The following is an 18,386-nucleotide window of genomic DNA, read 5'->3' as shown; positions in this document are numbered from 1 at the left end:
AGAAAGAACCTAGAGACAAACAGTGGTGGCTTCTGGGAGGGAAACTTGGGAGAGGAAGACTTGCTTTTCACTCTAAACTATTTTGGAGCTGTTTCTAATGTTTACCATTTACACGTTTTACTTATTTTTAAAAAATGCATCAATATGTTGATAAGCGCTATCCAGGTATCACCTCCTTGATGTGGGGTAAGTTTTTTAAACTAGAAGAAAACAAGAGTAATTTGTAATTCCCCCACCCAGAGAACTGCTGTTAATGTAACAGGGCGCTTCTTTCTAATCAAGTTTCTGGGTGTTTCATAAGCAAGAGGGTTTTCTGCTTTTTAATTCACCATATTGTCTCTCCTCAGCATTTTTCTAAAAGTGAAAACAAATTGGAGAATTACTATTTGGGTTTAGAAAACTTTTTTTGCAACTAAAGTGTAGAAGGATATTGCTCTATAGTGTGCTATATGTGAATAAGAAAGAAGGGGAAATAAAAAAATATACATGCATCTGCTTATTTGTGTGAAAATAACAGAGGATAAATAAATGAGAAACTAATGAGATTGGTGAATGAATACAGGGGATGGGTGAGAACTGACTGGCAGGAAAGGATGGAGGGGTGGGAGCAGGAGAGGGGTTGCGGGGTGGGCCTGCCCCAGGCACACTTTCTGCATAGCCCTGACTTTCGAGACCATGCTATGGCTCACTCATTCAAAAGAAATTAAACAGAAAGTAGAGAGGAAAGAATCCTAAAATGAAACACAAACAGAAATAAATAAGCAGAAGTACTGTTCAAATGAACAGCACAACCACACCAAGAGGGGGAAGACGCTCTTACCCAGGTAACTTTTGAACACAGTATTTTGAATATACACCTATAGGCTAAATACAAAGCTTTAAACCAATACGGAAGTCTAATTAGTAGGTTTGTTTTTCGCAGTGGTATGAATTTGCAATTCTTTTTTTTTTTTTTTTACATAGGGGAAAGTGAAAATGCAGGACCCCACTACCACAAATTATGCAGCTGAGTTTCCCACATTTGGGGAAATCGCAGGGGTGAGCACATCCGGAGTGCAATGGATGAGCCTCGCCCTGGGAAAACCACCTTCATGATCATAGTATCTCCCCTGCCAGGTAAGTACTGAATTAGCAATTCTTAAACTATTTTCTATGTGTTCTAGGACTGGGCAAATCAGCAAATGCATTGTGGACCTGGCTTTCATATTGTTAGAAAAGAGAATTACAAATATGGAAAAGAAGAAGACTTGAATAACAAAACTGGTGGTCCTGGATTAGAATTGGAAGTATCAACATGAGTGCTTGGTTTTTAATATAGTTTAATATATTTATGTTTAATATATTTCAATAAATACCCATAGAGGTTGGGTCTGGGTAAATATATGTAAGTCCCATCTGAGACGACTTCAGTAGCAATGAATACGGAGTGCTCAGACCTTGGTTTCTAAGTACTGTTCTCCACCAGAAGGAATAAGGTTCCTTAAAGAAATGGTTGATTCCAGGTCAGGGGCAGGGAAAGAGGAAGATGAACATGGAACATTTTGTTTTGCCAGAAATTAAAGGAAGTGCTCAAAACATGATGGAAACATGTCAGAAGGGCCAGCAGCCAATTTGGAGGGGCATCCAGTGGCCATCAAATCGATGTGAACATCAAAATAAATGATTGTAACAGTTTCAAACCCATTACATAAAATAAGAATCTATTTCAGTCCATACTGATATAAGCAAACAGAGAAGTGGGAAGCGGGAGAAGGAAAAGCTCTTCCTTAGAGCAGAATACCAATAATTAATGTAGAACAAATGATGGAATCAGAAAATCTCTGTTTGGTGACCATCGGAATAGCTGATTCAGTAATAACTGATTCAGTCAGGAACTATCAATGAAAGCATAAACTAGTGTGTGCAAGTCTGATGAGAAACTGGGTATCTACATAGTCTCAGAGTATCTCCCAGAAGAAACTTACTGACGATGCATCAGACACCACATGAAGCGGACACCATCTTAAGCAAGTGTTCAAAGTTAACACCACCAGGAATGTGACGAATCTACATCCTGAGGACAAATCGCTCTGTGACAATCCTACCAAAAATGTATAACCTGAATCTAATCACAGGGAAACAGCAGAGAAACCCAAACATCTTCAATTTTTCAATAACCTTGACATTATTTCAAAACAAACAGACACATATGCACCTTTGATACCAAAAGTAATACACTGAACAACTTTGCATAAATAATCTTTGTTTCCTTAGGATTTGTAGTGGAATTACTAAGTCAAAGGTATACAGTTTAAAAAATATTGAAGTAGATGGTACAGAGTGTTTGAATTCTTCTAAATGTGAAGGAGAAAGGCAAGGAAAGTGGAGGTCTAAGGAGGTGGACTACTGAGGGGGGAAGTGACGTATGAAGCTGGAACTACAGAACACGCTCAGAATGAGTGAGAATCAAGAGCCAGAGTTCAAGGATTGGCCGATGGGGTGAGGGACCAAACCTGATGATCGTTCGAAATGCTGTTCAGAAACATAATCCTTGTCTAGTTTTTCTGATTGCCCAAAGTAATTTACCTGCACAGTGGCCTGGTAAGAGAAGGCTCAGGTACCTAGTCCAGTGCTCTGGATCCCTCCCTCCACATGCCTCCTGCTGGTGCAGGCCAGTTACCCACTGTTGAGTCACACTGGGTTCCTGAGCCTTTCCAGTTGGCACCCAAGAAACAGGCTTGACTTCTCTACCCAGTCTTCAGTGATATGACCTAAGTGGCTTCTATATGATGTAAGTAAATAATCTAAAATAAGCTTTCCTTTTAAATGCCTATAATACATTCCATCAAGTATGTGTATCAATATTGGCTTTTACTGAGTATCTGCCATTTGCCTGGGCCTGTGCTGAGGGCTTTATATGGATTATCTCATCAATTCTCCCAATAACTCCATGGGATGGTAACATTATTATGTCCATCTTACTGATGAAAAAAAAAAAAGTCTAGAGGGTTTAATTAGGGTAAGACCTGCTCCATGTCATAAAGCTTAGATTCAAATCTATCCATGAGTCTGAGTCTAGAGCCTCCACTCTAAACCAGAATGCTCTGCTGGGTGAAACATTTTAATTAAGAAGAAAAAAGGCAATCAATCATAAGTTGAACATTTTAAAATAATAAATTGGGAGCCTAGGATGAAAATTGTATTCTAGTAAAAACACGTTTCATTTTTGCACTCTGTTATTCGTCCACACGTTCACTTGATAAAGGGGCTGTTACCTGACAGAAGAACTGCTGCTGGGCTCCCACCCCGGGTGTGGTGCTGAAGGTGCTGGTAGATTTGGAAGAAGGAACTGGAAGACGATGAGACACACTGACCGGTCCTGGAGTCCTGTTTGGCTGGGTCAGCTGATCTCCCGTAAAGTTTGATCCTGTTGCACCAGACTGAACCGCAGACCCGAGACTAGGATGGGCAGTGCTGGAGGAGCTGACCACGGGGAACCGACTAGGTCCTGACATGCTCGTCACCGAGGGCATGGTGGTGAAGCCCGGTCTTCCTTGGGAGACGCTGCTCTGCCCAGGGGACAGGTGCAATACGGTCGGTGACGCCTGCTGCAAGGGCATCTGTCCACCAACAATCTGAGGAGAGGCGTGATTGACTATCACTGGACTTCCAGAGGCAGCGAATGTCTGCCCAGACACTAACTGGACGGCGGTGTTCTGGTTGTTAAGCATCTGTCCAGAATACGGTTGGTTGGTCCTGAGCATGTTGGAGGAGTTTCTGTTCAACATGACATGCTCTGAGGCCACCTGGCCAGAAATGAGCTGAGAGGGTTGAGTCTGAAGAAGTTGCCCATTTATGGTCTGGACATGGTGTACCGAGTTGGAACTGACGGAAAGGCTTGTAGGTATGAGGAACTGACTTTGGGGTGTGTGAGGCTGGCCCATGGGAGAATGAATAACGATGCTGCCCCCCGCGCTGCTCACTGCCTGTGACGTGACTGGTTTCCTTGTGTTCTGTTGGTTGACAATGTTCACCGACATGTGCGGACCAACCACCGAGCCCTGGGGTGAGCTTGCAGAGGCGAAAGAGATCCCTTGTTGAACGTGGTGCTGCTGTATTCCCAAATTGTTCACATTGTATGTGTTTTGCTGACCCATCTGTATAGGCTTTGGCTGGATATTAATCGGGACTTTATTTGAATTTGGTGCAAGACCCCTTTGTATGATGATGTTATGCACAGGTAAAGACGTTTGAAAATTTGTGCTGTTAAATGGAACGGTAACAGGCTGTGCTACTGGACTGGAACTGGAGTTCCCAAACAAGGAGTTGCCGTTAGGAGTCTGTCTGTGAACCAGAAGCCCTCCACTCACATTTGATGGGGGCTGTTGCCCACTGCCCTTTAATATGATTTGAGATCCATCTAGGTTATTAATAGTCATCATGGAAGGTTGATTACCAAATGACCCAATTAACTGTATTTGACCAGAACCACTAATCTGACTGCTGTTAGACAAATGCTGGCTGGGCACACTGATCCCCACGTGGTGCATAAAGCCATGGTGCACACCCACTGTATTGCTTGCAAACGATGCTCCAACAGGCACATGAGTCACCCCTATAGGCTGCAGCGTCTGACCTGAGTAATTAGAAACATTAGAAGCCTGAGTAAAGGATGCTGATGAAGAGGGATGAAGCTGAGCTTGTGCAAACTGTTGGCTTGAACCTATACTGGCGTCCAAATATGCCTCTTCTGCCAATGTTTGTTCAGTGATATTGGCCTCTTGCAAGGATTTCTGAAGAATGTCGAAAGGTTGGTCCTCACTGAGATCAGGAAGAGGAGAAGACTCAAGCTCATCTTCGAGAAACTGAAGGCTACTTGAAAGTGGCAGTCCATCACTGGGCCCTTCTCCAAGCTGGCTGCTTACAGCTTTGAGGGATGACTTAGGATCAGCATTCTAAAAAAATTAGCAGGAAGTTACATGGCACATCTATCCTTTGAAAGAGAGATTCTTAAACAAAAAACTAATCTCACTTTTGAGTATGAATAAAGCGTAACAGGCTGCCTTTCAGGCACAACTCTTCCAACTGCTCACCTTACTCTGAACTTGATTTCCTTAGTAATGATGTTTAAAATTATTTCTGTAAGTATATGCATTCATTATTCTGGTAAATTATTTTACAGGAAACAGATCAATAACATGAACATATTCATGACTATCTGGAGTTTAGTTTTTTTGTTTTTTTTGAGATAGTGGCGTAGGTTTTATTTTTTAGGATTTCTCCCAAGACCAAGGCTGGAGTGGGACTCAGCCTAGGGTCTGTGGTATCTAGGAGACAGCCATGTCTAGTGCTTCATACCACAGGAGTTGACATGAGTTCGGGGCATGCTGAGTGTGGTTCTACTACAAGTTCATAGGGTATCCCAGATTCAGCCTTGACTTTCAAAGTTTCTCAAAACTCCCCTCATTACCTTGACTTTCAAGGTTTCTCAAAACTCCCCTCATTCTAACCTGCACCACTCCAGGCAAGACAAGCTTCCCACATGAAATGAGTGATGGTCATTTGATTTCTCAGAAGTAATCAGCTTATCAAGACGTTTTGAAAACGACTTCAGTGTCTTATTCAAAAATAAAAGTTGCTCAACATTTATCAAGTGTCCAATTATGTATTACTGTCTGTTCTTAATGAGTCCTTAAGGACTTTGCATTCCAACCGGAGACAGCAACACGGGAATATGAAGAGAACTGAACAGAGTCACCGACAAATCAGAGACACTCCACTGGCCAGCAGTTTATCATGGGATACGTCAAAATTATACAAGAAAAAAACCCAGAATCAATAGCTATTTGACATAAGGTGAAGATAGTGTGAATGTACTTAATACTATCAAACTGTATACTTAAAAACGGTTAAGATGGTAAATTTTATGTCATATATATTCTTTAACACAATTAAAAAATTTTAAGGTGAGAAAAATTAAAAATAGGTTAATCAAGAATACTTCAACTTGCAAAAACTACAGAGATTCTCAGCCCTAGGCTATTAAGGTGTGTTGGGGGCTTGGTGGGACAAACGAGGTAGAAGAGCCAGTTCACTGGACACCCAGTCAACAGCTGAAATGGGACTGACATGGTCTCAGTTAGGTGGACACCACCTTAGGGCTTGTAGAGTCATTGGAAAGGAAGTGGAGAAAAGCAATTGAAAGCAAGGAGGGTTATTTATGTTTTTTGGCAGAGAAATATCAAGGCAACAGTGGATCTCTCCTGAGTGGTGACACACAGGTGAATGTTTTCACAATGCACAAATCAACAGACCACAGATTTAAAATTCCATATTTTTCAAAGCTTTAAAAATATTTCTACTAATAAGATGCAATCCAAGTTCCTAATAAATAGACACCGAGCGGAGCAGCCTGAGGAGTCGGAATTGATGCTCATGCGGAAGTGCGAGAGCTGGTAAGGAAGATTCGGTAATGCTGGGGAACAGACTAAACATCTACTTTCTGGGTTTAACGGCATCACATGCAGTTATCACCCGTTCAGAATGAATTTCAGAATTGCTACTGATTCACCAGCCTTACAGGAAATCAGTGCTGAGGCTTGAAAGCCACCCCTAGCACGGGGAGGAGTCTTGCATGTGATGATCTGACATACTTTACACACACTCAAATACTTGAGAGAAGTACGCATTCCGAAGGCCTTTCTGAAAACTATCCTACTCTATAGATGAAGACAATAAAGACCTTGTCGATAATAAGCTGACATTAACTGAGCACTGGACCACGTGACTTCCATGGACTAGTCCATTAACCTTCCCCATCTTCAGAGGTAGTTCTGTTATTCTCCTGGGTTCACAAATAAGGAAACCGAGACTTACAGAGATTTCATGATGCATGCAAGGTTACACAGCTAGTAGGTGGCAGAGCAAGGATACAAACTTGGGCAGTCAGACTCTAGACTACCATCCACGGCAGGACACAGCAGTTGAAAAGATTAAAGTCACATGGGCTTAAACATAGTGCTCTGGATCCAGTCTCCAGGCAGGACTCCCCTGTCCCCCAGGTCAGATTTCTTGTGTTGATGCTCCTGGAGCTTATTAAGCATATGTGCCCTGGAACCTGGTGGCCTGGGCTGGATTCCTAGCTCTGCAGCTCCTGACTCTGTGATCTTGGGTCAGTACTACCCTCTCTACCCTTTAGTTTTCTCAACTCTAAAGTATGGATACTAACAGAACACACTTGGTGGAATTATTTGAGGGTTCATGAGGTTAATATATATTAAGCCCTTAGTGCCAAGAACATACTGAGTACTCGGTAGGTATCAGCTACTATTCTCTTTTTCCTTGTTTAAGATGAAAATCATCAGAAAGTAACTACAATTCAGATGATTTCTTTAAAGTTTATATAACAAGGTTCAAAAGACTCTAACAGAACTTTCTCAGGTCATAATATTTCTGAGTCATTTGAGAAAGAAAGCTGAAAGCTTAGGAAAATGGCAAAGTAAAAATCTTAACTGACTAAGTTAAAAGTAGAACATATCAACATAATTCAACAGATTTTTCCTTTTGTGTAAATTACAAAAGTGAAGGTAAGGATTCTCATCATGATACATCGGCAACTAAAGCTTCAATTTACCAGGCATCAATGAGACAGAAACATCTAATCACTGCATTCATTCAGTTTCCAATACTCACACTAGAGTTGGCAAAAATTGAATTTGAATTGGCTGCAGAATATCCTGTATTAGTCAGGTCCTCATTGCTCTGCAAAGGTACAAATTTTAAAAAATGATCAATTTAACTGTAAAGAAGAAATGAAATGTATGCCTGTGATGTTCTGAGTATTACTTACCGATTTGTTACTAGGTCCATGTAGAAAATAGTTCAATGCTTGTGGGTCTCTAGAAAACCACCACCAAAAAGGGAAAACAACAAATAAATACATTACTTATATAGGGTTCATTTTTACTAGGGTAAAAAGAAAATGACATATTAGCTTGAGTAAAATCCCTTCCCTTTTTAAAAACTATTAGTTGTTTTTTTGTTTGCTTGTTTGTTTGTTTTGTTTTGTTTTGATGTTCCATTTCCTATTATCACTCATTTCTTCCTCCTAGGGTTTCTGAGGAAATAAATTTAATAAAGGATTACCTAATTATGACCCCGTGTTAATCCATGTCACTTTGTCTCCCTACTATACCCAAGATGATTATTTAATTTTTGTTTAAAAGACCCACTTGGTTTTAATATGCTTATTAGATTGTTTCAGTCTAGCAAATCTCACACATTTGATTTACTCTGATTTGGGAGCAAGCATCTTACCCAATAAGATCAAGGAGACACGAGTCATCATCATCATCCATGACAACTATAAAAGAAAGAAACAAGAAAGCATTGTTTCAGCAAAGCAGATTAAAGTCAGCAGCATCAAAGCACCACAAAAACATACTTCCTACTTTCCTCGATAAATAACTGTAATTCATGTAAGTTTTCCCTCTAATTGCTAATATGAATGTGATTTTTAATTTTTTGTGGTCATTCAAGAGATCAAGTATTCAATTTAAATTGTTTTTATTGAACACAAATCCTTAACTTACAAGTCAAAAAGGAATCTAGACAAATCAAAGATAGTTGGCAGCAACCCCTCACATGCAGATTCCCCAAAGGGGCAGTAAACCATGAACAGTAACTTCCTCAAAATGTATAATGAACAAGAGGAGAAATCATGTTTTTTTGTTTCAGAAAAAAATCTCATGCATACAGAGGTCTTTGAATTTTGTGACTGGATGTTTCCAAACCTGGTGAGCAATTTGGGTTTCTAGCCAGATTTGGGCTATCTTTAGGAAAACAGAAAAGTCAGTTCTCCCTACTTTTTGAGACAGGAGAGGCACCATCACCTCAGGCAGTACTGTGACAGGCTTTGCCCTGAAGATCCCAAGTTCCTCCTTCAGCAGCAGCAGTGCCAACTGTTCAGTTCTAAACAATCTATATCCCAATGCCGGAATCTTTAAAGTCGAAAATCTCAACCCCAAATTCACCCCAGCTCCAAGCCCAAAGCTCCCTCTCTCCCCAGCCATCAGCAGCCTCAGGCTCAGCCAGCGCAGTCACTGTGCTCTGGCTGAAACAACAACAACTGTACAAATTCCAAGAGCAGTTCTCCCCCTTCCTTTCTCCTCCCTCCCCCGAGGTCCGGGAAACTTACACTAGTGATCCGACACCTGGCAACACTGCTACGCATCCATTTCGAGCCATGCGTGGAATAATTTACATCATGGAATGCCAAGGCCAAGAGTTCTGGAGCCGTTGGAAAGGGCAGTTGTGAACGGCAGTTGGACGGAGGAATGAAATCCTGAAGAGATGCCCAGAAGAGGGACACACCCGAAGAAGGCAGAGGCAGAGTTTCTACTAAGTGTTTTTTCTCGGTTAAAGCAGCCATCTCCTCTCCAATCGTCCCCCAACTTCCCATCCTATCAGTCACAAGGCCAAACAAATATAAAATTTACTCCTGCCACACGGAAGGAAACTTGTGTTCCTCAGGAAGGGTCTGGAAGGGGTAAGTATCCCCCAGTGTGGGACCTTCCCATTGGTGGGCGAATTGGTTCAGTTGCTGAATGATCCGATGGTTACAACTCATCTGAATGGACAGTCAGTGGAAAGGAAGATGATGGATGAGGCAGGAGGAAGTTAAGAGTGGGGAAAGCTTATCAAGTGTAACATCCCTGGCCAAAGCTAAAAGGGGCAGCTGGTAAGTGAAACCCGCTTCCAGGACTCAGATACTGAGTTACTCAGGGGCATGCCAGCATGACTCTACCAACATGACTTTTGAGTGGAAATGGAACAGGAAGGAAAAAAGAGGAAAACAACCACTAAGTAGATATGTAGAATCTGTGTGAGGGTCTTCCCTTAAATCCTGGTATTTAATATGTAGAATTGCGTTAGCTGTTGCTCATAACGGTACCCCAGGCCTGTCTCCCAGACATCATAATCACATGGACTATATTAGCCAACAATAACATATAAATTAAGCCTATAAATAAAGGGGATGTTACTTCTTTACTTCAACATGGCCAGTTAAATGGAACTCCACTGTATCCTTTGTAAATTTATTTTTTTAAGTGTCTAACAGTCTCCAGAACAAACTAATTAATAAAAGCACATGTGAAAAATAGCTTACATCAAAGAAAAGCCCTTTCATGACTGTCCCAGCTTTGCTCCCTACTTTATACCTGCACCTAGCTCCTCCAGTGGATGAGATGCCCAAGGGTTAACACGCAAACTGAGAGAGGAAGTTAGCACCAGTCCCTCCTCTGAGGTGTTACTGCCACCAGGACTTTAAAGCACAGAGCACATTTGCTACCTCAAAGTTCAAAGTGACAAGTTACCCCTTGAATAGCCCAAGTAAAAGAACAATTTTATAATATTGGATGAAATGAAAAGCCATTGCACATCCCCTCCCCAAACCAAACCAGGTGGCTCAAACACTTGGCAGAACTCCTTGGGCACACAAGCCCTACCCAGTGGCATCAGTCTACCAGACAGGCCTCCTCCTCCAGTCCCACTTGCGTAGAACTCTACGAGCCATTATAGTCAGTGGTACCCTGAAAATTCTACTTTTTAAATGGCCACACCCTTTTTTGACTAAACAGTTTTACATTAGGCAAGATGACTCTTATCCCTCCACCCCAGCTCTTCATCGTGCCAGACAGTCATAATACCACCCAAGTGAGCAGGTCTTTTCCCCAGGAGGACACACGGCCCACCAAAGGAAATCTACCAATGTAAAGTTGTAGAAATTGACTACGATTCTAAAGTGGGAAAACAGCCTGAGGATCAGAAACTAATGACTCCAAAGTGAAGAGCTTAGTTTTCTTTGGAAAGATTCTCCTTTTACTTCTGGACTCTTGTTGAGGCTCTTTTCTCATTAAAGTGACAACCTTGGATTTACAAGGTGGCTCTCTGGCCACAGGTGACACTTACAAGGCTGTGTGAAAGATGAGGCCCCCCCTCAAGGGGAAATCCCTGGATCAGTGGTTTAAAACTACTTCTTGGCCCAAAACACTTGAGCAAGACACATCCCCTCAGTAGTAGCAGCTTATGGCAGCAGGATTTGTCAGGGAGAGAAGGGGGCTGCGGTTCGTACAGGATCCTGACAGGCACGCTGAGAGATCAGAAATCACTACCCCAGACACCTGAGTACCACTCTAACAAAATTAAAGCTAATATTTAAAATTGCTATTACTCTCCTTAATCAAGAGGACACAGTATAAAAAGTGACATTTCAAATCAGTGGGGGGAAGACTTTAGCTGTCTAAAGAAAAGAAGGCAGACCCAGACTTCACGTCTTACACAAAACCAAATTCCAGACGCATCTAAGAGTTAAATGTGGGGGAGGGAGGAGAGCCTTAAAGTACTAGAAAAACACATGGGAGAATTTTGTTTTTATAATCTTGGACTAGGAAAAGTTTAAGGGTGTCACAAGATGCAGAAGTCATAAAAGATAGACAAATTTGATGATAAAAAAATTTTAAATTCTTCATGATAAAAGAAAAAAACATGAACAAAGTCAAAGATTTTAAACCCAAAAAACGTAAGTGAGGAAAGTACTTCCAATTCATATCACAAACGGCTTTTCTCCCTAATAAATAAAGAGCTCCTATTTAAAAAATCAGCTATCCTGCAGAAAATCAAAGGTATGAATAATCAGGGAGGAGGGTGTAGCTCAGTGGTAGAGCGCATGTTCAGCATGCACAAGGTCCTGGGTTCAATCCCCAGCACTTCCATTAAAACGTAAATATGTAAACCTATTACCCCCCAAAACAAACAACAACAACAAAAAGAAATGTATTGGTTTCAAGAACAGATATTTCAGGAAAGATAGCTAAGCAAATCAATTCTACATTTAAGATATTTTAAATGAGTGGCAATAGAAGAAAACATTAAAAGTCATAACACAGGATTTCAAATACTTCATAAAATGAAATTTGGTATGTCACTGCTACAACAAATGTTTCTCTTTTCTCCCTTATATGCTTCTCTGTTCTTCTTCCAAAAACATTACCTAGTGAAAATGATGACTAATAAGCTAAAACTTTAAAAGACCATCAAGAGTCAATATAACAGGCTATCTTGCCAACACATGAAAAATTACAGACATTTGCTTTATTTGCATGAATTTGGTATAGCATCAGTATATGCCATAATTTCCAAATCATTTACAAACAGAATTTTAGAAAAAGTGCCAAGGCCAGCAGAAGGATCACTGGGGAAGTCTATTTAAGCAGTCAGGAACTATGGAATGGTTTCATTGTCCTCAGGTGATCACTGCCTGAACTATTAAAGGTATGATGAGCTGCAGTCACTTTCATTTTTACCCACATTATTTACCAGTTCCAGTGCCGTTCATTCCTTTAAGTAAATCCAGATTTTCATCTGGTATCATTTTCCTTCTCCTGAAGGATGTCCTTGCATATCTTTTATAGTGCAGATCTGCCGCTGATGATTTCTTTCAGCTTCCCTATGTCTTTAAAATGTGTTTATTTTGCTTTCATTTTTGAAATGTGTTTCATTGGCATATAGTTCGAGATTGAGTTTTTTCCCTTTTTTTTTTTTTGGTTCTTTAAAGATATTGCTACTGTTTCTTGTTTGCATTATTTCCAAGTAGAATTCTGTTGTCATTCTTATTTTTGTCCTTTTGTACATAATAGGTCTTCCTCCACCACCCACCATGCTTTAAAGATTTTTCTCTTTATCACCGGTTTTAAGTAATTTGATTATGGTATGCCTTGGCATAGTTTTCTTCATGCTTCTTGTGTCTGGGGTTCGTTAAACTTCTAGGATCTATAGGTTTACAATTTTCCTCCAATTTAGAATAATTTCAGCCATTACCTCATTTATTTTGTGCCCCTATCCCTCCTTCAGGGACTCCAATTACCTATGATTATGCTGCTTGAAATACTTCCACTGCTCACTGTTGCTCTTTTTAAAAAATTGTTTAAGTGTCTTTTTATCTCTCTGGCTTTCATTCAGGATAGTTTCTATTGCTATGTCTTCAAGCACACTAATCTTTCTTCGGCAGTGTCTAATCTGCTTATTAATCCTATCCAATGTGTTTGTATTTTCAAACATTGTAGTTTTCATCTCTAGAAACTGGGTCTTTTTGTTTGTTTGTTTGTTTGTTTGTTTAAACATTTTTTATTGAGTTATAGTCATTTTACAATGTTGTGTCAAATTCCAGTGTAGAGCACAATTTTTCAGTTATACATGAACATACATACATTCATCGTCACATCCTCTTTCGCTGTGAGCCACCACAAGATCCTGTATATATTTCCCTGTGCTACACGGTACAATCTTGTTTATCTATTCCACATTTTGAAGTCCCAGTCTGTCCCTTCCCACCCCCCATCCCCTTGGCAACCACAAGTTTGTATTCCATGTCTATAAGTCTGTAGAAACTGGGTCTTTTTTTTTATATTTTCCATGTCTTTGTTTAATATGTTCAACATTTCCTCTACCTTCTTGAAGTTATACAGAATAGTGATAACTTTTTAAAGTCCTTCTCTATTATCATTTATATCACTTCTGGGTCTGTTTCTATTGACTGATTTTTTTCTCCTTGTAATGGGTGGTATTTTTCCCTTCTTTTCATGCCTGGCGTTTTTTTTAATTGGATTCTAGACATTGCTAATTTTACATTATTGACTACTGGATATTTTTGTATCCCTACAGATATTTTTGAACTTTGTCTAGGATACAATTAAGTTACTTGTAAATGGTTTCATTCTCTCGAGACTTGTTTTTAAGCTTTGTCAATCTTTAGGGCTAACTTTGCCCTATACTGAGGCAATATCCTGAGTACTTCACTTGATGTCCCATGAACTGCAAGGATTTTTGCACTCTTGCAGGTGGGAACACAAACAATTCGCTGCCCTGTGCGAGCTCCAAGTTTTGTTTCCTCTAATCCTTTTGGCGAGTTCTTTCCCAGGACTCGGGTAGTTTCCCTACATACATGTGCTGATCAGGTATTAGCTGAAGACTCAAGGGAGACACTCTGCAGCTCTCCCCTCTGGTGCTCTGCCCAGTGAGTTTTAGCCACTTCTACGCCCCAGCTACCTCAGCTCAACTCAGGAAGACGACAAGCCTCCATCTGGGTTCCGCTTGCCTGTGCTGTGGCCTGGAAACCTTCCCTAGGCAGCAAGCTGGGCAATTACAGGGCTCACCTTATCTGTTTTCTATTTCTCAGGAGTCACTGTCCTGTGCTGCCTGATATTCAGTGTCTAAAAACCATTGCTTAATACATTTTATCCAATTTTTTAACTGTTTTATGCAGGAAGTCCCTGTTATTCCATCTTGGCCCTATAGCCATTTTTAAGGTTTTGGAAGAAATCACTTTAGGAGCTAAGAACAGCTTATATGAGTTGATTAGCACAAATTATAGGATCAGAGCAGCCTGACAGAGGGAGGAAAGGAGAAAGAGAGGACAGTAAATTGTACAGGTTTATCCCATGCCCCGTTCTGTTTTCTACCCTGAGGAATAGCTTAGGGAATGAGGAAAGCTGCTTCTTTAATGACTGTCTTTAATAAAGTTGTTCAGTGGGTGAAAAGAATAGGCATTTAACAAACATTTAGCACCCACTATGTGCCAAGTACTGTGTTAAAGACTGGGAATATCAAATGAATATGACATAAAATGCAGTAGTAAATGTAAATACCCTTAACATTTTTGTAGGACTATAAAAGCAAATAAATTATTATAAACAAGCAAACAATATTCCAGTAAGTGTCATGATCAGAAAGTTACAGCATAAAATAGCCACTTACCCAGAGCAAGTGACTGTTTATGTCAATCAGGATATAAAGTATTTTCGTCTTATTCCTTTTACTATATTGTCATTGTTACGGGCTATTGAATTTTGCAATTGCAAGACTGTGTGAAACTTCCTGGCGTGGTTCCCAATTGTAAGGAACTCACTCTGAGAAGAGAGACGGGCAACAGTCCATCACAGTGCACTGTGAGAGGTGCTTGAGCTCTTGGCCAGCGTCCCCACGCTTCTTCAGGTGAAGTCACTGGGCTTTTTTTGTGAAATAATATGACATTTTACTAGAAGAAAACATGATTATATTTTTACAATTATACCCATTTGTAATAAAAAGAAGCTATCGAACTCAACGTGATGGGCTCGAAGTTTTTCCATTGTTATTCAACCAAGAATTTCATTCTGTCACCAACTAGAGCCTCCTAGCAGCAAGGAAGAAAGGTGGGGGAATAAAACTAAGAAACATTATCAGGAGAAAAATTTAGGAATCAAAAAATTCCTCAAAGTCAGAAAAGATGATCGTTAACGTAGAAAGCATCGGACCTTGGTTCAACTCATGAAATGCAGAATTTAAAGGCATTAAAACTGCTTTAATTACAACTTGGAATGAGGTGGGGTAGAAATAAACCTAATATATTAAGCAATCCAATGTCATCCTAAGTAAAATGAACCAGAAAGAGAAAGAAAGATACCATATGATATCACTTACATGTGGAATCTTAAAAAAAAAAAAAAAAAGACAAATGAACTTATTTACAAAACAGAAACAGACTCACAGACACAGAAAACAAACTTATGGTTACCAGAGGGGGAGGAGGTGGGAAGGGGTAAATTGGGAGGTCAAGATTTGCAGATACTAACTTATATATATATATAAAATAGATAAACAACAAGTTTATACTGTATAGTACAGGGAACTATATTCACCATCCTGTAGTAACTTATGGTGAAAAATATGAAAACGAATATATATATGTTCCTATATGACTTAAGTATTGTGCTGTACACCAGAAATTTACACACTGTAAACTGACTATACTTCAATAAAAAATATATTTTAAAAAACTGAGCAATCCAGCTGGCTAAACAATATACTATAACATGGGGAGGGGGGAAGAGTGACCAACCTCAGGGGGTCAGGGAGAAGTCTGGCAAAGCTTTACAGGGGCTGGGGACACGTTGGACACACTTGGGCACATTAGAAGCTACCTGGGAAACTGTCCCCCAACTGCAGGCAGGTGAGACCTGCAAACAAGGGCCTCTGGTCAGATGAGAGACACAAATTGAGGCTGCCATCTTTCCAAACTCAGGGGAGGATTGTTTCCTGGTAATATGATGGGAGGAAATGCAGAGGGTGAAACCTTATTTGGGGATGCATCACTCTCAACCACCTTCAGCATCAGTCTCTTACTACTCCTTCCCCTCAATTTATTTCTCCCTTCCCCTCTTTACTGTATTTACTCATATTTACATTAGAAGGCCAGCTTTACCAGGACAGAGGTTGGTGTCTGTTCATCGATGGACCTCAGTACCTGGCACGTGACAAGGGCTCACTAAATATTTCCCTCCTCAGCCTTACTGAGATATAATTGAAAAATAAGATTATATTAGTTTAAGGTGTACAATCTGATGATCTGATATGTGTATATATTGTAAAATGATTACTACAAACACATCCATCACTTCATTAGTTAACTTTTTTTTTTTTTTTGGTGTAGTGAGAACATTTAAAAATCTACTCTCTCAACAAATTTCAGGTATACAATACAGTATTGGTAACTCTAGTCACCATGTTATACATTAGATCCCCAGAACTTACTCATCTTATAACTGAAAGTTTGTACCCTTTGTCCAACATCTCCCCATTTCCCCTACCCCCCAGCCCCTGGCAACGACCAATCTACTCTGTTTCTGTGAGTTCAACTTTTTTAGATTCTCCATATAAATGAAATCATACGGTATTTGTCTGTCTTTGTCTGACTTACTTCACTTAGCTTGTGTTTCATCCATTTTGTCACAAATGGCAGGATTTCCTTCTTTTTTATGGCTGAATAATATTCCATGGTAAGTATGTTGTATGTGTATGTTAACTACCTATATATTTATCTATGACAATTTCTTTATCCATTCATCCATCAACAGACATTTAGGTTGCTTCCATATCTTCGCTATTGTGAATAAAACTGTAGTGAACATGGGGGGTGCACATAACTCTTCAAGATAGTGACTTCATCTCCTTCAAATATATATCTAGAAGTGGGGCTGCTGGAGCATATCGTACCTATATTTTTAATTTTTTGAGGACCTTCCATACTGTTCTCCACAGTGGCTGCACTAATTTACATTCCCACCAACAGTGCACGAGGGTTCCCTTTGTCCACATCCTTGCCAACACTTGTCATCTCTTGTCTTTTCGATAACAGCCATTCTGCCAGGTGGGAGGTGATATCTCATTGTGGGCAATGAACATTTTTTGAAATAAACTTATCACCCTTTCCAATATATTGGCCACAAGATGACAAAACCTGCAGCAGGACTGAGCACACCAGGGAAAGTGTGCTTATTCTCTTTTCCTTGAAACTTACTTCAGTTTTCCAAGAAAACATGCTTATTTTGGACACCAGGTTATTCCTATGGGAGAGCAATCTAAAGTGGAAAAGAAAGAGTTATATTTAAACCTAGAATGTACAGCGGGGCAGAAGTGATTTCCCAGCATTCCTCCACACTCTGTTCTAGCCACACTGCCACTCTCCTAGCCCCCGACACAATGCACACTCTCCCAGCACCTGCCCTTGTCCAGGTGACAATTTTGTTACCTGAAATACTTTTCTTCCTCTTCTATATCTACTGAAATTCCAACCATCATTCAAAACTTATTTTGAATCAACCTCTGTAAGTCTCTCTGACAACCATGGACTGTCTTTAGGATTTTCTACCCAGAATTCTAAAAGCAACAACCATGTCTTTTTACACGGATCAGACACTGTTCTGTGATTATCTTCACTACGCCTCTTTTCTGTACCCAACTAAAGCAGAGCCCAAATTTAAATACAAACAGTAGAGAATGCTACAAGAGTACAATGAATTCTCCCAACTGAAAGCCAGGACATTTTTAGACTATATGGTTTCTTGGCATCAGTGAACTGAAAATACTGGCCCATTACAACAGGCTCTAGTTTCATTTTATACCTTAACTCACCCCAGCCTCCCCCGTGTGGAACTCTTGTTTCTTTGCCATCTTGACCATCTGATGTCCCCCAAACTTATCATACCACTTTTTCCATTCTTTGGCTTTGTGCTTGTCCCTTTACTTAGAAAACAAAAGACCTTCCCATCCACCTCCAAGTAGTCAACTGACCATGCCTACTTATCTTTTAAGGCTTTGAGTAAAAATGATATTGCCTTTCTTTAAAAAAAAAAAAAATCCCTAAGCAAAATTAGTTGCTGACTTATATGTATCCCTAGAACACGTCTGACCTGTTACTAGGTCTGACACACGTATGACAAACTTTGTTTTTCTGACTCCCTCATTAGCTTACAAGTTCCATGAAATCTGGGTCAGTTTCTTCCCATCTTCCTGTTACCAGAGTTTATTGC

General features: G+C 40.1%; 1 protein-coding gene and 1 non-coding gene across 5 annotated transcripts in view; both read right to left on the bottom strand.

The window, feature by feature from the left end:
- Positions 1-18,386, bottom strand: part of BICRAL (BICRA like chromatin remodeling complex associated protein) — an 84,651-nt gene that overhangs the window by 21,129 nt on the left and 45,136 nt on the right. For 3 of the 4 annotated variants that reach the window (XM_031434677.2, XM_064476499.1, XM_010979479.3), the window contains 4 exons: positions 8,296-8,341; positions 7,829-7,877; positions 7,672-7,740; positions 3,255-4,934 (listed from right to left, as the gene is read on the bottom strand). In XM_031434677.2, the coding sequence (XP_031290537.1) occupies positions 3,255-4,934; positions 7,672-7,740; positions 7,829-7,877; positions 8,296-8,336 (1,839 nt within the window). In that variant the 5' untranslated portion in view covers positions 8,337-8,341. Of the gene's footprint in view, positions 1-3,254; positions 4,935-7,671; positions 7,741-7,828; positions 7,878-8,295; positions 8,342-9,175; positions 9,886-18,386 lie in introns of those variants that run through there. The other variant, XM_010979480.3, reaches the window with a different exon arrangement.
- On the bottom strand, positions 961-1,124 carry LOC116147865 (U1 spliceosomal RNA). Its single transcript, XR_004131456.1, has one exon. It is a non-coding gene; the product is annotated as a U1 spliceosomal RNA (small nuclear RNA).

This window comes from Camelus dromedarius, chromosome 19 (assembly GCF_036321535.1).
Source record: "Camelus dromedarius isolate mCamDro1 chromosome 19, mCamDro1.pat, whole genome shotgun sequence".
Lineage (NCBI taxonomy): Eukaryota > Metazoa > Chordata > Mammalia > Artiodactyla > Camelidae > Camelus > Camelus dromedarius.
Note: the sequence above shows the minus strand (reverse complement) of the source record. Positions and strands in the feature narration are given on the sequence as shown.